Source organism: Pleurodeles waltl, chromosome 3_1 (assembly GCF_031143425.1).
Source record: "Pleurodeles waltl isolate 20211129_DDA chromosome 3_1, aPleWal1.hap1.20221129, whole genome shotgun sequence".
Taxonomy (NCBI): domain Eukaryota; kingdom Metazoa; phylum Chordata; class Amphibia; order Caudata; family Salamandridae; genus Pleurodeles; species Pleurodeles waltl.
Genome location: NC_090440.1, coordinates 1995807393 through 1995833696, shown reverse-complemented (window position 1 = coordinate 1995833696; position 26304 = coordinate 1995807393). Strand labels below are relative to the sequence as shown.

The 26304-nt window shown below is 44.6% G+C and overlaps 1 protein-coding gene across 2 annotated transcripts in view; it reads right to left on the bottom strand.

Moving 5' to 3' along the window:
- CLTC (clathrin heavy chain) overlaps window positions 1–26304 on the bottom strand; it is a 723592-nt gene that overhangs the window by 134777 nt on the left and 562511 nt on the right. For both annotated transcript variants that reach the window (XM_069226425.1, XM_069226426.1), the window contains exons 26-28: window positions 10559–10708; window positions 10240–10371; window positions 9990–10100 (exon numbers count right to left, since the gene is read on the bottom strand). In XM_069226425.1, coding sequence (XP_069082526.1) covers window positions 9990–10100; window positions 10240–10371; window positions 10559–10708 — 393 coding nt within the window. The remainder of the gene's footprint in view (window positions 1–9989; window positions 10101–10239; window positions 10372–10558; window positions 10709–26304) is intronic.

Below are 26304 nucleotides of genomic sequence, written 5' to 3'. Positions count from 1 at the left end.
GTGGCAATTCCCCCGAAACAGTAGAACATTTTATGTTTTTCTGTCCTGCATACTTAGTCCCAAGGTATAAACGGATCCGTAAAATCTGCCGGGAATTGAAGATAAGGAAATGTGCCTTAGCTCTGAGGATCTTAAAAAGTCACAATTCAAATGTGTTAATTTATGCAGTAAGCAGGTTTTTAGTAGCAGCAGCATGGCGTATATGTAATTTTTATATAAAAAATGATCTTAACTGATTTTTAAGACTGGGCAATCAGGGTTTTTACTTTTACATATAGGTTCATGGCAGATTTGTACTGTTTTATTTATGATGTTTATTTATCTTTGTATTGTATTGCTTTGATGGTCTGTTGGCCGAATAAAGCTCATTGTGATATCAACAGCGCACAATGGGCGGCACAACATATAGTTGCGGAACGGGAGTTGTTTTTATTGTTGGAGTTTTTTCCTCTTAGTTCTTTATATGTCTCACCATGCTCATTAATATGCAACTTTGAACACCATCGTAGCGCGAAATATTGGACCATATCCTCTCAGCTGCTCATGCATATGCATGTCCTTGAAAGTGTTGTGCGCAAATGTGATATATTGTCTGTAGTACCTTGCTTAAAAATTAATGAATGGTGTCTCATACAAAACGGCCGACCCAGACCCCACAATATAGAGTCCTGACCTGGAATGTCAGAGGTATGGCAATGTACACTAAACGATATAAAATACACTCATATCTCAAATGTCATAAGGTACATATTGCACTGCTTCAAGAAACGCATCCCACGAAAGCTGAATTATCAAAAGTAAGATATCACTGGGGAGGTCAAGTATATGGCACTGCTACGTCAGCATTCACCAAAGGTGTTCTAGTATGGCTAGCTCCTGGCATTCCCTTTGCCCTCACTTCTCAGATAATAGATAAGGAAGGTAGATATGTGATACTGGAGGGCAGGCTAGATGGCACACCCATTAACCTAGCGGCTGTCTATGCTCCAAACACTAATCAGATCCCCTTTCTAGATTCCCTCACACCTGCCCTGTTCAATGACCCACTTGCTCCTATGATCTGGGGCGGAGATTTCAATTGTATTATGGATCCTCAACTAGACCAATCTCATCCCCCAATATCGGCAGCCCCCTGTCTAAGAAATACTCGTCATTTCTGAACCTGGAGTACACACATGGGATTAGTTGATGTATGGCGATTGAATCACCCACAAGATCGTGAATATTCATTTTATTCCCCGGTACACGACCTTCATACCAGGATAGATATTTTATTTAGTACCACCACACAGAATATCTCGCAAAAACACACTGACCATAACCCACTAACAGCACTTATGTCTTGGGGGACAAGGCGGCTCGCTATACCCACCTGGTTCCTGCAAACAGAGGCCTTGCTAGACCCTCCGTTCCGTGAATCACTGTCTGACACTATTCGGCAATATTTCCTAACAAACGCTGACACTGCTTCTTCCCGTGCAACCGAATGGGAAACACAAAGTGGTAATTCGTGGGCACTGTATGGCTACAACTTGGGGAGTAAGACAGCAATTAACTCGTGACATTATTAAGATTAAGCATGACTTACATCAAGAAGAAATTCATGCTACGGAACCCTCTGGGACCCCTACACAATTACGTCAACTCAGACGACGTAGACAAGAAACAGAATCCACTTTAAGTCACTATGATTATCGCACACGCATGGCCTTACAACATGCTCAGGGAGATCGATCGGGTAAGGCGCTTGCCTGGCTCCTCCGAGAGGTAAACCATAGAACACCGGCATTGGCCATCCTGTTGCCAGATGGACATATAGCTACCTCACAGCTCGCAATAAACAACGCTTTTCGCACTTACTACCAACGGCTCTATGAACGTCCAGCTGATTTGAACACAGAGAGAGCATGTTGCTTTTTGAATGAGGAATACCTTCCTAAATTGACGGATACACAACGCAATATTATAGAAGAACCCATACCATTAGATGAAATCACGGCCACGGTCAAACAGATGGCGCGTGGCAAGACACCAGGCACTGATGGCTTGCCCATTGAATACTATGCCACATATCCCACCACCCTCTCTCTACGATTGTTAGAAGTCTACCAAGAGGCATTTCAACAGGGCTCCCTGCCACGCTCCTTGCGGGAGGCTCTTATTGTAGTGCTACCTAAACCAGGGAGCGATACGACTGATGTAAGATCCTACCACCCTTTATCATTACTCAACCTAGTCTGCAAAATCCTAGGTAAGATACTTGCTAACCGCCTGCTACCTGTAATGCATTCTTTGGTACACTATGAGTAGTCAGGCTTTATACCAGGTCGCACCACATTTATAAATAGACGTCACCTACATTTAATACACAATACACTGACGGAGGATATGCATCGTGTAGCGGTCTCTTTAGATTAGAGAAGGCCTTTGATACACTAGGATGGGACTTTCAATTTGCTTGTCTGGAAAAAATGGGATTTGCTCCTTGCCTATTGCGCTGGGTTGGGACGCTATATGGAGAGCCACTAGCACCCTACTAACAAACAACATACGAAAAATGGAATACGGTGCTATCAAATTCACTGACAATACCAGAGTGGAACTTAGCATTGCGCTCAGTAAAGGAGATCTCTCGCAATGCCAGATTTAGATTCACTCAATTTAATTATATACATCAAGCATACTTAGACCCCCAACATCTCAATCGTATGTACCAAACACATGAACCAGTTTGCCTGAAATGTGCTACATCCCCAGTGGGATTTTATCACATGGTATGGGATTGCCCGAATTTATGGGCTGTCTGGCACACAATCATTGTAACAATTACGGAAATAACAGATTATACCCCACCTGCGACACCGTCCTCTTGCCTGTTAAGCATTCAAACCAAAATACACAAAAAAGACAAATACCTTCACAGGTTCATATATTTAGCATTTGTGCTATTTAAACGCAGGATATCCATGGCATGGAGGTCCCAGGCCCCCCGTCCGTATTGCAATGGTTGAAAGACCTTTTGTTATGGTCTAAGGCAGAAGCTCATCATCTACGGTGGCTCGGGGCACAGGGCATAACAAATTCAGGGGCGGAATATTGGGAGTCATTGGTTTTGAAGGTGGAAGCAAAAAACAACCTTTATCCACCGTGAACTGGGCGGCCCTCCCTGATAAATACACACAGCCACTATATGTTTATACACATGTCTAGATAACAGCACGAAAGCGGACTTGGGCCCGACTTTCAACACTTGATATTCACACTACGATTTGGTCCTTACTATACACATGACACATTACGACAAATATATATTTTAATGCATGCATGGTGATTGTTAATCTTCTCTTTTTTCTCTTTCTATTTTCTCTTTCAATATATGTTATTAATTATTTTTGATTTTCTGATACAGTTTACAGCTTCGTTAACATAAAATGTGTATGTTTATATATTCAATAACTTACATATCAAATAGGAAATACACCACGGCAATGTGTGAATTTATTGGTTTTTTTTTTCTCTATATGTCAAGACAACACTTATTTTGATAATTTGTAACAACGTAACACTATATTGTATTCTACTACTTGAATCTAAATATGTGAAAATCACTAAATATACAAAAAAAACAAAATGTAGCAGGGTCGGCCCGCTTCTGTTCCAAACTGTAAAGATTCTTTGCAAACACTCGTTAACATATTTTAAAGATTAACAGAGGTGTATAAATCAAAGTTATTACATGAAGGTTTGTGAAACACTGCAGGTGATGGCATTCTCCTAATGGCTCTGAGAGGATTCTTCTTGTATGGGCAGAGGATGCTTACACAATTTTACCCTAGCAGTTACTCTTTTTTCTTGCCTCTACTGATCACCATACCAAAGTCCAATCCCATACAAATAACTTCTGGGATGACTATCTTGACCCTTCTATCTCATTTAGCCTCTTCCTCGACTACTGTATCTCCATACGATTATATTAATGTAGTAAAGTGCCCCTTTTGGCATGGTTACACCCCCCATCTTTTGCCTGATATCGATGCTGACTTGACCAAGTGTGCTAGGACCCTGCTAACCAGGCCCCAGCACCAGTGTTCTTTCTCAAAACTGTACCATTTCTTACACAATTGGCACACCCCTGGCACACAATTAAGTCCCTTGTAAAAGGTACCCATGGTACCAAGGGCCCTGTGGCCAAGGAAGGTCCCCAAGGGCTGCAGCATGTATTATGCCACCCTGGGGGACCCCTCACCAAGCAGATGCACATTGCCTTTGCAGCTTGTGTGTGCTGGTGGGGAGAAAAAGTCAAAGTCGACATGGCACCCCTTTGAAGGTGCCATGATACACAAACCACTGACTGTGGCATAGGTAAGTCATCCCTCTAGCAGGCCTTACAGCCCTAAAGCAGAGAGCACTACACCACAGGTGAGGGCATAGTTGCATGAACAATATGCCCCTACAGTGTCTACGTCCATTCTTAGATATTGTAAGTGCAGTGTGGCCATATTGAGTACATGGGGTGGGAGTTTGCCAACACAAACTCCACAGCTCCCTAATGGCTTCACTGAATACTGGATATCAAACTTCTCATCAAAATAAACCCGCAGTGATGGATTTATTGAAAAATGCACTCAGAGGGCATCTTATAGATTCCCCCTGTATGTTATCCAAACTGCTAAAGCAGGACTGACCAGTCTGTGCCAGCATGCCACTTCCAGATGAGTTTCTGACCACATGGGATGAGAGCCTTTGTGCTCTTGGTGGCCAGAAACAAAGCCTGCACTGGGTGGAGGTGCTTCACACCTCCCCCCGCAGGAACTGTAACACCTGGTGGTGAGCCTCAAACGTTCAGACCTCTTGTTACAGTGCCCCAGGGCACTCCAGCTAGTCGAGATGCCCCCCCCCCCCCCCCAACCCCCCTCAGACAAAGCCCCACTTTTGGCGGCAAGTTCAGCAGGAAAATTAAGGAAAACAAGAAGTGATCACCTTAGCTAGGACCACCTCTAAGGTGTCCAGAGCTGAAGTGACTCCCTCCTTGCAAAATCTTCCATCTTGGTTTGGAGGACAGGGACCAAAGGGTTAGGTCTTGTCCCCTTCCCCAAAGGGAGTGGACACAGGAAGGGTGTATCCACCCTCAGGGACAGTAGCCATTGGCTACTGCCCCCTGACCCTTTTAATGCCCCTAAATCCAGGATTTAAGAGCTCTCCGGAACCTAGCTCCTCAGATTCCTGACAACCTCACAAGTTAAAAGAAGGGCTGCTACACTGATCCCCAGCAGAGAAGATTGAAGGTGCAAACTGACTTGGCCGAAGCATGACGGGCCTGTCTGCAGCTTCTAAAGCCTGCTAAAAGAAGGCAACACATCTTGCAGGGCCAGCGACCTCTGAAAAGCCTCAAGAGGACTACCTGTATCCCTAGAGGAGCAAGAACTCCAGTGGACAGCAGCCCTGTCCAAGAAGAAACCATCTAAAAACTCCAGAGCCCCCCCCGGATCCGCGAGTCCTGTTCACTCTGCACCAGATGCCTGCGACCCGTGTCCAGGTGGCCCAACCGACTATAGCTGGTCCTCAGGCAATTCTGAGCAAGTGCCCAACCTAGGTTGACCCCTCCTGTCCAACACGACACCTGCAGCCTGAATCCAGAGGACCCTCCTGACCGTGACAAATCTGGACGAAGATTCCAGATGCCAAAAGGAACCCCTGCAGCCACAGCCCCCTGGCTTTGGGGAATCTGACCTTCGGTGCAGCAAAGTCCAGCAGGCGGCCCCTTCCTTGACCAGCCTTTGGCTTCCCGGAACCGACCCCCTGGACTTCACCTGCAGCATCTGTGTGACCCCCGGGGTCCCTCTGTAGGAAAGCGTTGGGAGCTGGATGCTGTGTTTCCACCCTGCCGTCCCTCGGCCACTGAGGGTGTGTGCTTGGTGCTGACATGTGCACCCCTCCCTCATGCTCCTCTAAACCCCCCAGGTCTGCTCTCCAAAGACACGGATACTTAACTGCAAGCAGGCCTGGTTTTGAGTGTCACCTGTCTCCATAGGAGACCATGTTATATCGACCTCAACTTAGACCTCTGTACTCAGCCGGCCCCGTGTTGCTGGTGATAGGTGTTTGGGGTTAACCTGAACCCCCACCTGTGGACATCATAACCCCCGGAGACTGGTACTCTAAGTCTTGTACTTACCTTGTAACTGTGATAACTTTTCTCCCCCCCGCTAGAACCTTTCTGGAAATTGCACTGTCAACTTTTATAAGAGATTGTTATTTATTTATTTAAAAAACGTAAAACTTGACAAATTGAAGAAAGGTGGTATTGGTACATATGTTGGATACTTATTGGCAAATTACTTACTTGCAACTTGAAACTTGCGGTTCTAGAAATAAAGTGACAAAATAGATTATATATAAAGATAAATAAACAATTGGCCTGGAGTTGTTCATTGAGTGTGTGCTTCATTTATTTAGAAGGGTATGCATATGTGTTACAATAGACTGTTTAATTGGTGAAGGTGTTTGAAAGTGGATTGGGGCGGGGGGGTTGGGGGGCACAGAATGGCCATAAAGAGCAAGAACAGTCTTGTTTTCTTGTAGGTTTGAAGGTTCATGCTGTGGGTGGAGCAGCTGCAGTCCATATACACATCCTGTGTGTATCAATAAAAATCAGATCGTTGGCCCTCCAAGCAAGAGTGGGAGAGACTCTTGCTGATTGAAGGGAGCATCTGATTGAAGGGAGTATTTTAATGGTTTTTCTAAAGGAAGGGAGATTTTGATAATTGTCGGAAGCTGGCTCTGTATATACTATATCAAAATGAGATATAGTGTACACAGTCCAGGGGTTCCCCAGAGGTTAACGTAGATAATACTAATGCTCTCTTTTGTGGTAGTGTGGTCGAGCAGTTAGGCTTATCAAAGGATAGTGTAGGTCATTTGCTGTACACACACACAAGCAATAGAAGAAACACACACACAATGACTTAACTCCAGACCAACAGGATTTTATATAGAAAAATAAGTCTTGTTAATTTATTTCTAGAACCACAAGATTCAGTTTGCAGGTAAGTACATAAAATAAAATGTACTTTGCAAATATATGATCAGGACTTTGAATAGAATTAACAATGTACACAGTTTTTCTTAAAATGGCAAAAAGCTATTTAAAAGTGGACACTGCAATTTTCAACAGTTCCGGGGGGAAGAGAAGATAGTACAGTTTTCCAGGTAAGTATTCAAGTTACAGTTCTTATCTCCGGGATTTACACAGTCCGTCGTTGGTGGGGTTCAAGTTAACCCTAAACACCCACCACCAGCAACACAGGGCCAGTCGGGTGCAGAGCCCGAAGAGAAACCAAATTAATGTGGGCTCCCATGGAGACAGGGGGCACTTGGAACTTGGTCTGCTGGCAGGTAAGTAGCCGCAGTTTCTGAGGGCAGACCGGGGGGGTTCAAGAGAGCACTGGAGGGGCCCCAAGTAGACTCCAAACATGCACCCTCAGCAGCACTAGGACGGCTGGGTGCAGGGTGCAACCCGGGCGTCAGGTTTTCAATGCAACTGTATGAGGGGACCCCAGGGGTCTCTCTGAGGCTGCAGGCAAGGTCCTGGGGGGCTTCTGGGGCAAACCACCAGCTGGACAGGGAAGAGGGCCACCTGCTGGTCAATACTGCACTGGGGGTCAGTTTCTCCAAGGCCTGGGGGCTGCGAGTGCAGTGTGTCCTTTAGGCGTCTGATATCTTTGTCCAGAGCTCACGGTTAGGTGGGTCCTCGGGATTCCCTCAGCAGGCGTCGTCGTGGAGGGGTCAACCCAGACAGAGCACTTGCTAGTAATCACCTGTGGACCCTCTCTTGCTGGATGGACCACCTGGACACGGGCCGTGGGCAACAGGTGCACAGGGGTCAAGACTCACGCATCTGGAGTGAGGTGAGAGTCCTTGGTTGTAGGTTTTCTTTAGACAGAGCCGCTCTCCTCGGGAGTTCTTGGTCCTTTTAGGTGCAGGGCAGTCCTCTGGAGTTGTCAGAGGTCGCTGGTCCAGCTGGATGCGACACTGGTCGTTTTGCAGGTTTTTTGAAGCAGGAGACAGGCCGGTTGTCTTCCTTCTTCTCTGCTGGGGGTTTCAGCTTAGCAGTTCTTCTTGTAGGTCGCCAGGAATCTGGTGAGCTGGGTTCAGGAAGGCCCTTAAATCCTAGATTTAAGTTTGTGTTAGGGGTCAGCGGGCAGTAGCCAATGGCTATTATCCCCGAGTGTGGCTACACCCTTCTTCAGCCCACTCCCTTTGGGGAGGGAGGCACATTCCTATCCCTATTGGTCCCTGTCCTCCAAACCAAGACAGAGGATTCTGCAGGGAGGGGGTCACCTCAGCTTTGGACACCTTAGGGGTGGTCCTGGCTGGGGTGGTCACTCCTCCTGGTTTCCCTAATTTTCCCGCCAGACTTGCCACCAAAAGTGGGGCTTTGTCCTGGGGGCGGCCATCTCCACTATCTGGAGTGCCCTGGGGCACTGTAACGTGAGCCTTTGAGGCTCACCGCCAGGTGTTACAGTTTCTGCAGGGGGAGATGTGAAGCACTTCCAACCACGACAGGTTTTGTTTCTGGCCACAAAGGCACTCACCCCATGTGGTCAGAAACTCGTCTGAAAGTGGCAGGCTGGCACAGACCGGCCAGTCCTACACTAGCAGATGCCCTCTGTGTGCATTTTTCAATAAATCCCACACTGGCATCAGCACGGGTTTATTGTGCTGAAAAGTGTGATACCAAACTTCCCAGTAGTCAGTGAAGCCATTATGGTGCTGTGGAGTTCGTAGTGACAAACTCCCAGACCATATACTCAATATAGCTACACTGCACTTACAATTTCTAAGAATGGACTTAGACACTGTAGGGGCATATCGCTCATGCAGCTATGCCCTCACCTGTGGAATAGTGCACCCTGTCTTAGGGCAAACAGTGGCACTTTCCTACAATCCCCAATTGGTTTGCACTGGCAAAAGCAGACAGGACTAACGCTTTCTTTTGTGGTAGTTAACTGGTAAGGACCAGTCAGTCAACCCACTATTAGCTGGTTTGGTTTTCAGGGGTGACCTCTAAGGTGCCCTCTGGGTGCAGTTACTAATAAATCCCTCACTGGCAACAGTGAGGATGTTTTATTCTGAGATGCTTGATACCAAACAGCCCTATATTTAGAGAAACCATCATGTAGCTGGGGAACTCATAGTGACTAGTGTCCAGTACATGCATTTAAAATGGCTTCCCTGTTCACTTACTATGTCTAAGAATCGTCAGGAAGAAAGCAGGGGCATATGTGCTCATGCACATATGCCCTTACATGTGTCAGTGTGCACCTTGCCTTAGGGGTGACTTGACCATGCAGTGGTAGGGGATCTGGCACACAGGGGAGTACGACAGGTCATGTTTTCAATTTTGACCTGCACCAACACACCCAAGTCTGCAATGGTAGCACTGTGTGGGTTTGGTGAGAGGTCCCTTGTGGTGGCTGTACTGGTGCTGCACCCCTCGGGAACCCTTCCTTAGAACCCCAGGCACCAGGGATACCATGTGGGTGCTAACGTGTGCCAACTGTGCAAAACAACTATGCAGTTTTGGGAAAGAGCTCTGGCACTGGTTATCAGGAACCAAGTGAACTTTCAGTCAAAACTACACCAAAAAAAGAAAGAAAAAGAGAGAGAGGTGTGTGTCAAAAAAGGCACTTTCCTACAATTTCCACAAAAGGTAATCCTATATATAGGCACAACGTAAACATCGACGAAGAGATAAAGGCCATTGCAAATTTAGTTTGTTAGAAACATACACAAAATTGTCACTTTCAAAGCACCAATGTCAAGGACTGCAACCAAAATCTGTTTTTACCTCTTGAAGTCACGCTCTACATTTCAAGAAGATGGAAACATAAAGAAGATGGGTAGAAGAGTAACAAAAGAAAAGCTCTGCATGATGTAAACACTTCATACCCGGTTCTCATTACTATCAGGTTATCTCTACCTCTTACCTGGTAATCTTCTTCAGTTATGAAGAGATTATTGAGAGACTCATTAACAGATTTGTTGTTGTGGTTCTGGACTGATCGCAAGTATGGTTTAACCAATGGCAGCTGCTTAACCTAAAATGGAAAGAAAAGTTGTGTTGAAAACAAAAACATATAACTAGCGACTCTTACCAAACTGCCAAATTATCACTACCTCAAACTGTTTTCAAGATGCATTCATTTTAATTTTGTGGTTGATTGCTTGCTTAATTACCTTACTGAAGTAGTTGACTGCACGGCTGTGATCCAATCGAGGGGAGAGCACCATAAGAAGATCATTGAGTAACAGAGGTTTGAATTCCAGGTAAAACTGAATTGCCCTATAATACAGCTCAACATTGGCCACCTGCAAAAGAAGACAGCAAATATCAATTGACAATACACAGAAAGGGCACTAACAGTCTATGTGTAAAGCAACAGATAATATCTAACCCTTTAGTTTGTCTTATATGTACAAATCAGCAAAAATCTAATGTAAATGAGGTTTGCACAAGCTGTTAGACAAGAGTGGCTACCTGTGAATCAAACACTACCTTGGTGATGATATCTTTAAACTGTCCTTCTTTCCATGCATCTGTTGGATGATTCATCATGGTGATAATGGCATTGTCATACTCTTCGTACTTGTCATACAGAAACACCAGCTCAGCCCAGAGATGAGCTTGTTCTGCTGCTCGTAGAACCTGCATATGCAATACATCATTTTTAAAAAACATGAGTTTACCATAAATCTGTAATGATAATACACTCAAGTGAAATATTACACAGAAGGTGGCACTCAACGAGATAGTAAATCAAAGAAAGCACTGCTAGCATGAATCAAAGGAAGCAAGAGCCTCACATAATAAATATTAAAGTTGTGGTGGAAGGGGCAGTCAGCAAGTCAGAAAGAGCAGTTCTGAGTGATCTGGACCAGCGGTTCTTAACCTTTTGACTTCTGTAAACCATGCTTTATTTCTACTGGAATCTGAGGACCCCGCCCCTCCGTCAATGACGTAGGCATTCCTAAATTAAATACACAGCATTTAATTCATGAAAAAATATAAAAAACTAATTTTCTAGTGAAATGTGATGTTTTTCTAAACTCAATTGAGGACACCCATCATCCATATAATATTCTGTTTGATGCAGTGCACTTACTTGGGTGATTTGATACCAATTTAAATTTTAGGCTCCAATTTCAAATTCATTCACATTTCCAGAGCATTTTAAAAGAACAAGTTATTTACCGGCGGCAATGCTTTTTCTGGTGAATATGTGATCTACCTGCAGATTCCTCACCACCTGAGCATACCAGGAGCCAGACTAGATCGAGAAGCTTACCTCTAATAGCTCTCCAATGCCACTTGGGGGGGGGGGGGGGGGGGGGGGGGGTGGCTCCAACTTCAAGTCTGCCTTGCATGCATCACCGTGTAATGCAACTGGAGCCATAAAGCTTAAGCAGTATCACACCCAGGGGAGGTAGCATGTCTTGCTACACCAAGACAACTAAAGAAGTGGGATGGCAAAGTGACTGTCCCTCCTCACTTCAGAATCTAAAAAATAATGCTTTGCAAAAGTGTGAAGGGAGGACAAAGTTGCTGTTTTGCAGATGTCTGCTAGAGAAATCCCCTTAGTTAGGGCAGAAGTAAAGGATTTGGCTCTGGTAAAATGAGCGCAAATACCCTCATGCGGGTCCTTCTCTGCCACAGAGTATTGTACCTTGATATACAATAGTGAATATATATACTTCAGTAACATCTTATCTGGTAGAGACATACTCTAGTTGCAGATTCACATCCCAAGGAGTGGAACCATGAAGAAATAGAGGCTATGCGACCGTTCTCAGGACCTTACTCTCGACCGAGATCAGGAGTGACGTGGAGTGTCGGGCCACAAGTAGCTTTAAGAACAGCTCCCCCAAAGCTTTTGGATGGCCTGGCACTCTGAGCTCAACTTAGGGTCATGGTAGCCCTCCAAACACCACACACGAGGTGCTGAACTGTCATGGACATCATCCGATGACCGGATTCACAAGGCTTGAACCCAGTTGTGCATGACAACATCTTGACACACCAGGCGTGATAACACCCAAACATATTTGACAAAACGTTGAAAAAGATCAGTCAAAAGGTGACTGGGAGCAGCTCTTCAGATTTGCGCTTGACTGGCATGGAAGAAAAAAAAAAGAACAGACGTTAGCACATCGAGGTGGTGCCTCTATAGGTTCCGCAACATCATATCTGGCGTGCATAATGGCGACTACTGACACGGAGCCGACCGACGCCACCTTATGATGCACTGGGGTACTGCTCATGAAAAATCACTGGATCCAGACTGACGCCTGGGGGAAATTCTAAGGTAAGGAATCTGCAACTAGAAGTCTCTATCAGATAAATCCATCACTGGAATCAGTGTGGGCTTATCAATAAAATATGTTTGATACCAAACATCCCTATCTTCAGTGAAGCCATCATGTAGGTGGGGAACTAATATTGACCAGTGTCCAGCACATGAATTTAAAATGGCTTACCTGGCCACTTACTATGTCTGAGGATTGACAAAGACATAGCAGGGGCATATCTGCAAGAGCAGATATGCCCTCATTTGTAATATAATGTACCCTGCCTTAGGGTTGTAAGGCCTGCTGTAGGGCTGGCTTACATATATTGCATTCAGTGCTAGGGGACATGGCACACAGGCTGTGTGCCATGTTGTGTTTTCACTTTTGTCTGCAGCAAGACAAGCAGCCTGCAATTTCCCTACATAAATGCAGAAAAGCCATCAAGGCTAGCATATAACCTTTGCCTGTTGCAACTGAACAGCTCTGGTTGGCGAAATAAAGGGTAAAACTGAGAATCTTAGACAAATGAGCCTTGAGGACATCGAAGAACTTGTCTGCACCCCGTTTGACCAATTTGACTCATCTGCTAGAATAAACAGTCTTGGTGGAGACATAAAGAGGATAGAATTATGTCCACTGCTTCAGGGGATAAAGAGAATGAATTCAGGCTGCCCCGCTCAATCTCCAGGCATGTAGGTCCTGGAGGTTGAATGCAGAATCTGCCCCTGTGACAGACAGGAAGCCTACCCTGTGAGGGACACTCAGTGGAGGGTACTGGGAGAAGTGAACAGGGTCTTCATAGAACACCCTTCAAGGCCAGTCTGGGGTGATTATGATTACTTGGGCCTATTCTAGGCAATTTTCATCACTTGATTTATAAAGGGTATGGGGAAACGTAAACAGGAGTGAAGCAGTCCACCTTAGATGAAACATCCCCAAATGCTCCCTGGACTGGATAAAGGAAAGCACAGAATTGCAGACAATGAGCGTTCTCATGAGAGGCAAATTGATCGAAATGAGGAATCACCTATAGTTGGAAGATGTCCTGGACCACCTCTGGGTGAAGGAGCCACTTGTGGTGAGCCAGATGACACCAGCTGAACTGTTGGCTTGCACGTTGAGAACTCTCTGCTAGGCGATTTGGTACCATCCAAATGTGATGGTATTAATCCCAGGACCAGAGATGTAGAGCTTCTCTGCAGAGAAGAGGTGACACCAGTCCTCCCTACTTGCTGATGTACCATATCAAGATTGCGCTGTCCATTAAGACTTGGACAGACAGACCGTGAAAGGACCAGGAAGGGAATGGAGGAAGGTCTTGAGAGCCAGACATCTCACCCGCAATTCCAACAAACTGATGTGTAACATTATTTCTTCTGGAGACTAGAGGTCTTTTATTTGCTGTTCCTCCAAGATGAGCTACCCATCCTAGGGTGGAGGCATTTGTGATCTCTGTGGCCATCAGCAGAAGAGTGTGAAATGGTCTCCCTTGAGACAGGATGCTACTCATACTCCACCAATTTAGACCTGCTGAGCGTCCTTTGAGATCTTGATGCACGCTTGAGATCTCCGTTGAGCTACAACCACTGGCTGAGATCATGATGCATGCTTGAAGTTCTCCACTGTGTTGATATCACTGTCTGCGGACACACCATTGGAGGGTCCTCATGCACCAGTGTGAATATGTGACCAACAGAATGCAGGAGGCTAGAAGACCTACCAGGTGAAAGATCATTAGAAATGGAATGATTGTTCCATTCAGAAACATCGTAATCGTAGCATTAAAGTCTTAAACCCTCTAAAATGGTGGGATAGCTCAATTTGATGTGGTATCCATTACTGCCCCTATGAAGAGTATACTCAGAGGGCCCCAGGTGAGACCTGACCTAATTGATCAAAAAGCTGACGTCGTACAACAGCTGAGTTGTCTCCTGTAAGTGGCAAGACACCAATTAAGTATCCGTAGCCTTGGGCAGCCAGGTAAGGTAAGGAAGAATGTCAATTGTCTCTTCAGGGGTAAACTGCTATCACTTCTATCACCTTGGTAAAGGCTCGCTGACAGTGAAGTGTAGCCAAACAGAAGGACTGCGAACTGATAGTGGTCAGATCCAAATTGGAAGTGGAAATATATCCTTGTGTGATTGGAGGATAGGAATGTGGAAATAGACATCCTGCAAATGAACAGACAGCATCCAGTAATCTGTGTTTAGCGCAAGCAGGATCTGAGCTAAAGGCAGCATTCAGAATTTTTCCTTTTTTGAGAAAAAGTTTCAAAATCATGTGCTCTAGGATCAGACGTAGACCACAATGCTTTTTGGAATGCAGGGAACACCTGGAGTAGCATCCCTGATTGTTTTCCTGCACTGGAACCAATTCTACTTCACCCTTGCGTAGAAGAGATCTGACTTCTTGTTGAATAAATTTCAAATGGTTCAGGAGAGTCTCCAAGCAGTGAGGTACAGGATACAGCAGTTCTTGGATGGGTAGGGCATACCCCATTTCTACACAGCTCTGGCCACTAAATCAGCTGTGTCCAGGCCTGACTGGATGACTAGCATGGCTGACGTTTGCCCATCTGTAATCATTCTGAGAAACATCCTCTTAGATCTTCTGACAATCTTGGGGCAAGAGCTAGGGAAGAGTCTAGCAAAGCTTGAATATCTTCCCAGGAAGCGAGTGGTGCTGAGAGATTTTAATACCATGCTGCCTGCCGAGAAGATTTTTTTTTTTTTGTGCATCTTCTCTGAATTCGTATCTGCCTGGGTAGATGTGAATGATCCTGGGGGGTCATCTTCAAAGCGCATGAAGCTTGAACCACTAAACTTCCAGGAGATGCATGGGCAGAAAGGAAGGTAGGGTCTCCCGGTCCTGGCTTATACCTTCTAATGACTGACCTAGAAACCGCAGTAGAGACAGTTCATTTCTTCCATATCACCAAAATAAGGTCAGTGAGAGCCTCATTGAATGGGAGAAGAGGCTTAGAGGTATGAGTGGAGGAATGAAGGACCTCTGTCCGGATGTTAGACTTTACACCTGTTAATGGTAGTTTTAAGTCCAACATAACTAACTTTCCTGATCATTGCATGATAGTAGGTGACTTATGGTGGAGGAATGCCTGAGGAAGATAGTAGCTCCCATTTTGAAGATGTGTTCAGCAACTTTCAGATGCTAGTATAGCAGGTCTAGATCTGACTGGTTATTATCTTCATATTAATTGTCTTGAGGATCAACTTCATCCATGAAAAACCTTTCATCCACTAAAAGCCTCTGTGTCTTCTGTAGGAAAGTACCCTCTTTTTGGTATGGTTACTCCTCACTTTTTGCGTGCTATCAGTGTGCTTAGACTGTTTTCACTGGGATCCTGCTAACCAGGACTACAGTGATTGTGCTCTCTCCCTCCAAATTTGGTTACCTTGGAGCTTTGTGCACACCACAATTGGCATACTGGTGTTGCCTTACAAGTCCCTAGTATATGGTACTTCGGTATGCAGGGCATTGGGACACCAGGGGTCCCCCATGGGCTGCATCATGTATTATGCTACCCATGGGTACCCATGCAAAATGTGTCTGCAGGCCTGCCATTGCAGCCTCCGTGAAAAGGTGCATGCACCCTTTTACACGGATCACTACACTGGGTCACTAAGTCAGCCCTATGTTAAGCCCTTAAGCCCAAAGGGCAGGTTGCAGGTCCCTGTGTGTGAGGGCACCCCTGCACAAGTAGGTGCCCCTATGAACTCCAGTTCTAATTCACTGAACTTCTTAAGTGCGGGGAAGCCATTTTACCCGTGTGGTCCAGCTACATACTGCTAACTCCGAACTTGGGCATGTTTGTTGTCAAACATGTCCGAATCATACCCCAATACGGTTGTCAGAATTGGATGTATTATTCAATGCACTCTGGGGACTCCCAGCTCCCTTCTAACTATTCCTTTAGCATATGGGTTGGCCCTCCCCTAGGGCCCTAGCTATTTTCTACAATTCTTGCCAATGCTTGTTTTCTATGCTAATTTCTGATTGCTAATATATATGGAAAATGTTACTTACCCAGTAGACATCTGTTTGTGGCATATAGTGCTACAGATTCATATGCTTTGCATAAGTCTGCCATCTAGTGTTGGGCTCTTAGTGTTACAAGTGGTTTTTCTTCAAAAAAGTTATTTCTAGTCACAAGATCAAGTGGTGACTCCTCTCGGTGATCGTGCGCATGGGCATAGAGTCCTTTGTTAAATTGTTTTCCCGTAGGAAGAAAATAAGATGGCCATGTAGTGTATATGGAAAATGTCACTTACCCAGTGTACATCTGTTCGTGGCATGAGATGCTGGAGATTCACATGCTGTGCATTATCCTGCCCTCTAGTGTTGGGCTCTGAGTGTTACAAGTTGTTTTTCTTTGAAGAAGTCTTTTCGAGTCATGAGACCGAGTGACTCCTCCCTTTCGGCTCCATTGCGCAAGGGCGTCGACTCCATCTTAGATTGTTTTCCCCGCAGAGGGTGGGGTAGGAGTTGTGAGTATACTAGAGGTGCCCATGCAATGGAGTAGTTATGTATGTACCTAATGTCTATTAAAATAATATTTATTTACATATTTACAATTTTCATTCAACTAAAAACGGCTACAGGCTACCGGGGAGGTGGGAGGGCGCATGTGAATCTGCAGCGTCTCTTGCCACGAACAGATGTACTCTGGGTAAGTGACATTTTCCGTTCAGTGGCATGTGTAGCTGCAGATACACATGCTGTGCATAGACTACCAAGCAGTAATCTCCCCAAAAAGCGGTGGTTTAGCCTGTAGGAGTTGAAGTTGTCTGAAATAATATTCTTAATACAGCCTGTCCTACTGTGGCTTGTTGCGTTGCTAACACATCTACACAGTAATGCTTAGTAAATGTATGAGGCGTAGACCAGGTGGCTGCCTTACAAATTTCTGTCATAGGTATATTCCAAAGAAAAGCCATTGTGGCGCCTTTCTTTCTAGTGGAATGTGCTCTTGGTGCAATAGGTAATTCTCTTTTTGCTTTAATATAGCAAGTTTGAAAACATTTAACTATCCATCTGGCGATGCCTTGTTAGGATATAGGATTACCTGCACGAGGTTTTTGCAAAGCTACAAACAATTGTTTTGTTTTACGAAATTATTTAGTTCTGTCAATGTAATACATTAATGCTATTTTTATGTCTAATGTACGCAAGGCCCTTTCAGCTACTGAGTCTGGTTGCGGAAAGAAGACTGGGAGTTCCACAGTTTGGTTTAGGTGGAATGGTGATATGACCTTTGGTAAGAATTTTGGATTGGTACGGAGAACCACTTTATGTTTATGTATTTGTATAAAGGGTTCTTGAATTGTAAATGCTTGTATTTCACTTACTCTTCTAAGTGATGTGATAGCTATTAGAAAGGCTACTTTCCAAGTCAGATATTGCATTTGACAAGAATGCATGGGTTCGAACGGTGGGCCCATGAGTCGTGTTAATACAATATTAAGGTTCCACAAAGGTACTGGTGGTGTCCTTGAGGGTATGATTCTTTTTAGTCCCTTCATAAATGCTTTAATGACTGGGATTCTAAAAAGTGATGTTGTATGTGTAATCTGCAGATATTGCAGTGAGATGGATTTTAATGTAAGAGAATGCTAAATTAGACTTTTGTAAGTGTAATAAATAGCTTACAATGTCCTTTGTGGAGGCATGTAGTGGTTGAATTTGATTAGTGTGGCAGTAGCAAAAAAATCTTTTCCACTTGTTTGTGTAACAATGTCTTGTTGTAGGTTTTCTCGCTTGTTTAATGACCTCCATACACTCTTGTGTAAGATTTAAATGTCAGAATTCTAAGACTTCCGGAGCCAGATTGCTATATTGAGCGATGCTGGATTCGGGTGTCTGATCTGTTGTTTGTGTTGTGTTAACAGATCTGGTATGTTTGGTAGTTTGATGTGGGGTACTACTGATAAGTCCAACAGTGTTGTGTACCACGGTTGGCGAGCCCAGGTTGGTGCTATGAGTATTAGTTTGAGTTTGTTTTGACTTAGTTTGTTGACCAGATAAGGAATGAGTGGGAGAGGGGGAAAAGTGTAAGCAAATATCCCTGACCAACTGATCCATAGTGCATTGCCCTTGGACTGAGGGTGTGGGCATTTTGCGTTTTCTTTTGTTGCGAATAAGTCTATGTTTGGTGTTCCCCAGCGGTGGAAGTGATCCTGTCGGATCTGGGGATGTATTTCCCATTCGTGAGTTTGCTGGTGATCTCGACTGAGATTGTCGGCTAACTGATTCTGGATGCCTGGTATGTATTGGGCGTATGTGGTTGTGAATTGCCCAAATACCAAATCTTTTTTGCTAAAAGACACAGTTGTGACAAGTGTGTCCCCCCTTGTTTGTTGAGATAATACATTGTTGTCATGTTGTCCGTTTTGACAAGGATGTGTTTGTGGGCTACTAGTGGTTAAAATGCTTTTAATGCTAGAAAAACCGCTAGCAGTTCCAAATGATTTATGTGAAGTTGTTTTTGTTGATTGTCCCATTGACCCTGTATGCTGTGATTGTTGAGGTGTGCTCCCCACTCCATCATGGAAGCATCTGTTGTGATAACAGCTTGAGGCACTGGGTCTTGGAATGGCCACCCTTTGTTTAAATTTATAGGGTTCCACTATCGAAGCGCGGAGTGTGTTTGGCGGTCTATCAACACTAGATCTTGAAGTTGACCCTGCGATTGTGTCCATTGTTTTGCTAGGCACTGTTGTAAGGGCCGCATGTGTAATCTTGCATTTGGGACAATGGCTATGCATCAGGACATCATGCCTAGAAGTTTCATTACAAACCTTACCGTGTAGTGTTGGTTTGATTGTATGCTTGATCTTACATTTTGGAACGATTGGACTCTTTGTGGACTTGGAGTGGCAATTGCCCTTTGTGTGTTGAGTGTTGCTCCCAAGTATTGTTGTATTTGGGATGGTGATTTCTGGTAATTTAGAGAACCCCAGTTTGTGTAGAGTTTCTATGACTTATTGCGTGTGAAGAAGACACTGTTGTTGAGTGTTGGTTTTTATTAGCCAGTCGTCTAAATATGGGAATACGTGCATGTGTTGTCTCCTTATGTGAGCGGCTACTACTACAAGGCATTTTGTGATTACCCTTGGGGCTGTTGTTATTCCAAATGGTAGCACTTTGAATTGATAGTGTATGCCGTGCATTACAAACCTTAAGTATTTTCTGTGAGAAGGATGGATGGGTATGTGGAAATACGCATCCTTGAGATCCAATGTTGTCATGTATTCCTCCTTTTTTTAATAAGGGAACTACGTCTTGAAGTGTTACCATGTGAGAGTGGTCTGATTTGATGAAGAGATTCAGTGTTCTGAGATCTAAGATAGTTCTTAACGTTTTGTCCTTTTTTGGAAAAATATAGTGAGTAGACGCCTGTTCCTTTCTGATGATTGGGTACGAGCTCTATTGCTTGTTTTTGTAGTAGTGCTTGGACCTCTATTTGTAATAGGTCAAAGTGTTGTTGGGACAGATAGTGCGTTTTGGGTGGCACATCTGGTGGGAAATTTGTGAATTCTATGCAATAACCATGTTGGATAATTGATAAGCCCCATGCGTCTGTGGTAATATGTGTCCAGTTTTGGTAGTATGTGGTTAGCCTCCCCCCCAATGGTGACAAGTGTTGGGGTGTTGTGACATTGAAGTCACTGTTTGGTCTGGCTTGGTTTGGTTGTTTGGAACTTTCCCCTTCCTCTTGGGAATTGTCCTCTTATAGGAACCACAAAACCCTCCCCTTTGGTATTGTGCCTGATAGGTGGGTCTGGTTTGAGAGGTGGAAGGCTCAGATGTCTGTTGCCAAAAACCCCCTCTGAACAGGGGTTTTCTAAAGGTGCCTCTGACTTGTGGGGAATAGAGCGCGCCCATGGCTTTAGCTGTGTCAGTGTCTTTTTTCAATTTCTCAATGGCTGTGTCGACTTCAGGCCCAAACAACTGTTGTTGATTAAACGGCATATTCAACACCGCTTGCTGAATCTCTGGCTTGAATCCAGAACTTCTCAGCTGTGCATGTCTGCGAATGGTTACCGCTGTGTTGACAGTTTGTGCTGCCGTGTCTAGTGCGGACCTTATTTGATTGGTAGATATGGCCTGTCCTTCTTCCACTACATGCTGGGCATGTTTTTGGTGTTCCTTGGGCAAGTGCTGTATGATGTGTTGCATCTCGTCCCAGTGTGCCCTGTCGTAGCGTGCAAGCAGGACTTGCGAATTTGCAATCCGCCATTGATTGGCTGATTGTGCTGCCACTCGCTTGCCTGCTGCGTCAGATTTTCTGCTTTCTTTGTCAGGCGGTGGAGCGTCTCCTGACGATTGAGAGTTTGCTCTTTTTCTTGCCACCTCTATAACCACTGAGTCCGGTGTAAGTTGTTGTGTTATGAACACAGGATCTGTTGGGGGAGGTTTGTACTTCTTCTCAACTCTAGACGTGATAGCCCTTCCCTTTACAGGCTCCTGGAAGACCTGTTTCGTGTGCTTGAGCATGCCCGGGAGCATTGGCAGACTCTGATAGGAAGCGTGGGTGGATGCCAGAGTGTTAAATAGGAAATCATCCTCCACTGGCTCTGTGTGCATTGCTACGTTGTGGAACAGAGCTGCCTTGGATAGTACCTGCGTATATGCAGTACTGTCTTCTGGTGGGGATGGCTTTGTTGGATAACAATCCTGACTGCTATCCGATACTGGTGCATCATATAAGTCCCATGCATCAGCATCATCCTGTGTCATCCCAGTATGTGTGGGTGACTGCATTATAGGTGTTCCCACTGGTGACAGTTGTGGTGAGTGCGGTGGGGACGGTTGTGGTGAGAACCTTGGTGGTGGGGATTTGTCTCTAACCACTTTTGCCTTAGGCTGCATTTCTGTCTCCTGAAATGCAAGTTTCCTTTTTGATTTGAGTGGAGGTAAAGTTTGTATTTTTCCAGTCTCTTTCTGGATATGTAACCTCCTTTGTGTATGGTCAGGTTCTTCCATACCTAACTCCTGCTCGAATCGATGTCTTTCCTTGAATTGGCTGGAAAGTCCTTGCTCTTCAGTATAAGAGCTTCTTCTCGGCCCAGAGGCCGCCTTTTTCGGTACAGAGGTTTCTGTTACAGTCTTTTTCGGTTCCGAAGATATTGGGCGAATCAAACTCTGTGTCGAGATCGTTCGGTGCTGGAATCTCGACCGGAGTCAGAAGTCTTCGGCAATTCTTTGGCCTTTTTCGGTGCCAATGTTTGGTCACCTTCCTTTCGGTTGGTTGAGCCATTGCCTGCTGGCAGTGGCGTCCCCATGGCCTTAAATGTTTTGGTGTGACCCTGAGTTTTGGACAGGGCAGGTTTACTCACGGTTTGTTGCACCGTCGAGGGTCGTTCACTTTCGGATTCATCCGAGTCCGTCCCCTGGATGGAGATGCTTTCCTCCTCTCCGACGTCGAGCTGTTCTTTCGGTTTCTACGCCATTTGTAGTCTCCTTGCGCGCCGATTCCTCAAGGACTTTTTCCGATCGGAACGCTCTGCAAGCTTCGCAAGTATCCTCTGTGTTCAGGTGATAAACACAGATTACAGACCCGGGGTGCTGGTCTGTACAAGGATACTTCGAATGACACTTAGGACAGAAACGGAAGGGGGTCCGGTCCATTAGTCTGGGACGACGGGTGTGGTCGGGCCGACCAGGCCTCAGTGAAGAGTGGAAACCCCGAAGGGCCGCCGGAGTGCTCTTGATGTCTGTGCCAATACACTAACAGTAACCAGGTACCGAACGATAACAATATAGTTGAATTTTCAATAATTTAGCTAACTTACCCAATTTGAAATACGGAGCGAAGAGGAACACGTCCGAACCCGGTGGCGGAAAGAAACAATCTAAGATGGAGTCGACGCACATGTGCAATGGAGCCGAAAGGGAGGAGTCACTCGGTCTTGTGACTCGAAAAGAATTCTTCGAAGAAAAACAACTTGTAACACTCAGAGGCCAACACTAGATGGCAGGATAATGCACAGCATGTGTATCTGCAGCTACACATGCTACCGAACACATATTTACATAAAGGAAGTACTACGACTACAGGCTTCCAAGGAGGAGGGAGGGTGCATGTGAATCTGCAGCACTACATGCCACGAACAGATGTCTACCGGGTAAGTAAAATTTTCCTTTTGACGGCGTGTGTAGCTACAGATACACATGCTTTGCATAGACTGAAAAGCAGTCCCTCCCAAAATAGGCGGTGGCTAGCCTGTAGGAGTTGGAGTAGTTTGAAATAGTGTTTTAAGCACTGCTTGACCAACATTTGCTTGTTGGCAACATAGCACATCCACACAGTAGTGTTTAGTAAATGTGTGTGGTGTGGACTATGTGGTTGTTTTGCAAATATCTACCATTGGTATATTTCCTAAGAATGCCACTGAAGCTGCTTTCTAGCAGAATGTGCTTTATGAGTTACTAATAGCTGTCTTTTAGCTTTAAGATCGTAAGTCTGAATACACTTTACAATTCATCTGGCTAAACCTTGTTTTGAAATAGGATTACTCTTATGAGGTTGTTGAAAAGCCACAAAAAGTTTAGATTTTCTGAAATCTTTTGTTCTATCTACATAATACAAGAGAGCTTTTTTGACGTCAAGAGCTCTTTCAGCAACTGCATCTGGCTGTGGCAAGAAGACTGGCAATTCCACTGACTGATTGATGTGAAATGGTGAAACTACTTTAGGTAGGATTTTTGTGTTTGTCCGATTTTAGTTTTGTGAATTTGGAAGAAAGGTTCTTCTACAGTGAATTCTTGAATTTCACTAACTCTTCTTAAGGAAGTAATTGCTACTAGGAAAGTAACCTTCCATTAGAGGAATTGAAGAGTGCAAGAATGCCTGGGTTCAAATGGCGGACCCATAAGCATTGTGAGCACGATGTTAAGATTCCAGGCAGGAGGTGGTAGAGCTCTAGGTGGAGTAATTCATTTAAGGCATTCCATAAAAGCTTTTATAACAGCGATTCTAAACAGAGAAGTACGCTGTCTGTTTTGGAGGTAAGCAGCTATTGCTGTTAAATGAATTTTAATAAATGAGTATGCAAGATCTGCTTTTTGTAAATGAAGTAAACAACAGTCAGTATCCTGTACTGATGCTTTAAGTGGATCAATGTTTTTTGGTTGACAGTAATATACAAAGCATTTCCATTTAGCTGCATAGCACTGTCTGGTTGTAGGTTTGCGTGCTTCTTTTAGAAAGTCCATACATTCTGTTGGAAGTTGTAGATATCCAAACTCTATGACCCGAGGAGCCAAATAGCCACATTGAGCATACTGGGACTGGGATGCCTGATTTGACCTCTGTTCTGAGTTAATAGGTCCGGTCTGTTTGGAAGCTTGTGATGAGGAACCACAGACAGATCCAACAGAGTTGTGTACCAGTGTTGACATGCCCACATAGGAGCTATGAATATCATAGTGAAGGAGGTGTGATGGATTTTATTGACAAGAAATGGAACTAGTGGGAGAGGAGGAAAAGCATAAGCAAATATCCCAGACCAATTGATCCATACAGCATTGCTCTCAGATCGAGGGTTTGGGTACCTGGATGCAAAGTTTGGGCATTTTGCGTTTTTGATTGTTGCGAACAGGTCTATGTCTGGGGTTCCCAACTTGTGGAAGTATTGTTGAATCACTTGAGGGTGAATCTTCCATTGCCGCGTCCTGCTTAAGAGGTCCAGTAATTGGTTGTGTATCCCCGGGATACACTCCGCTAGTAGTTGATTGTGATCGTGAATTGTCCATTTCCAAATTGTCTGTGCAGGAAGTGACAACAGAGTTGTTGAGATGGGCTCCCCAACCTATCATTGATAAGTTGGTGTGATTCCACCATTGCAGAGAGCTGTAGGTTTGGCAGTCCAACAACACTAGATCATGAAGTTGACCCTGAGACCACTGGTGTGAGAGACATGGTTGTAGGGGTCTCATGTGCAGACATGCATTGGGTACTATTGTTATGCACAATGCCATCATTCCCAAAAGTTTCATGATAAACCTTACTGTGTAAGTGTGATTGTATGGTAGTTGAGATATGAGATTGTGGAAAGCTTGAATTTTCAGTGGGTTTGGGTACGCTAATGCTGATTGAGTGTTCAGAATTGCTGCCAGATATGGCTGTATTTGGGTTGGTTGCAGATGAGATTTCTGGCAATTGATTGTGAACCCTAGATTGTGTATCACTGTGTGTGCTGTTAACAGGTTTGAATGGTGCTGGCTTTTATGAGCTAGTCGTACAGATAAGTAAAGACATGTATATGTTGCCTTCTGAGGTATGTTGCAACCACTGCCAGGCGTGTGGTGAATACCCTTGGTGCTGTTATTACTCCAAAGGGTAGTACTTTGAAGTGGTACTGCTTGCCAGCTATCACAAAGCTTAGACATTTGCAATGTGCTGGATGTATGGGAATGTGGAAGTAAGCATCTTTTGGATCTAATGCGGTCATGTAGTCTTGTTTTTGTAGCAGGGGAATGACGCCCTAAAGAGTGACCATGTTGAAATGCTCTGATAGGATGTACTGATTGAGGGGTCTGAGAGTACCATCCTTTTTTGGAATGAGGAAGTATAAAGAATATACTCCTGCCCCTTGTTGGGATATAGGTACGATCTCTATTGAACCTTTGAGTAGAAGTGCGTGTACTTCCTGTTTTAACAAATGTAGGTGCTCCAGAGAAAGCTTGTGTGAGCGAGGGCGAATGTTTGGTGGAGTAGAAAAGAGTTCTAGGCAATAACTATTCTGGATAATTGACAGCACCTATTGATCTGTTGTAATGTTGTGCCACTGTATTTCCCAGTCTTCAACCCACAGGAGATGTATGCTGTGTGGGGATGTGCAGAAAGTCATTGTTCGGTTGAGGTGGAGGAACCTCTTGTGGCGGTGGACTTACCTCTAAAGTTATTTCCTTTGTAAGAGCCTCTAAAAGATTAATGTAAAACTGTTGTCCTGGTGTCTGTCGGGGTGTGGACGGCTCGGAGAGTGATGGTTTAAAAACCACCTCTGAACTGGGGCCTACGAAAAAGTTCCCCGAGTAGGGGTTATGTAAAGGGCATCCATAGCATTAACTGTATCATTCTCTTTTTTCCGTTTTTCTTTGGTGGAATCTACTTCTGGGCCAAATAAGTGTTGCTTATCAAAATGCAAATTGAGTACTGCCTGTTGCATTTCTGGTTTGAACCCTGAAGTTCTTAACCACACGTGCCTTCTAATAATCACACTGGTGTTGATACCTCTTGCTGCTGTATCTGCTGCATCTAAGGCAGATCTAATTTGGTTATTAGATACAGCCTGCCTCTCAGTAAATATCTGTTGTGCCCTTTTTTGGTGGAAGGTATATTTGCCATGTTCCTTGCTGCACTGACAACTACAGAGTTCGGTGGCAATTGTTGGGGGGTAATGAAAAGTGGATCTGAAGGTGCAGGTTTGTACTTTTTGTCTACCCTTGGTATGATAACTCTAACCTCCATTGGCTCCTTGAAAATGCTGTCTGCATGTTTAAGCATGCCTGGGAGCATGGGTAGACAATGATACTCCTTGTGAGTGGATGCTGTATAGTGTTGAATAAAAAATCATCCTCAATAGGATCTGTATGCAACTGCACATTGTGATATGCAACTGCCCTAGCTATGACCTGATTGTAAGCAGTGGTGTCTTCAGGTAGAGATAGCCTAGCTGGTTATGAATCAGGATCACTGGAAGGTATGGGATCTGAATCATAAATCTCATGGATCTACGTTGTGATGAATGTCACCTAAATCATCCCCATGTGTAGATATAGGGGATTGTTGGGAAATTGTATAGGTGAAGGCGGTGGAGTATCTGGTGGTGGAGAAGTAGTAAGTAAAGGAAAATGTGGTGGTGAAGGCTATTTTAGTGCCTTTGGGTTATCCTTCTGCTTAAATATTTTAGCAGGTGGAGGCCCAGCTTCAAT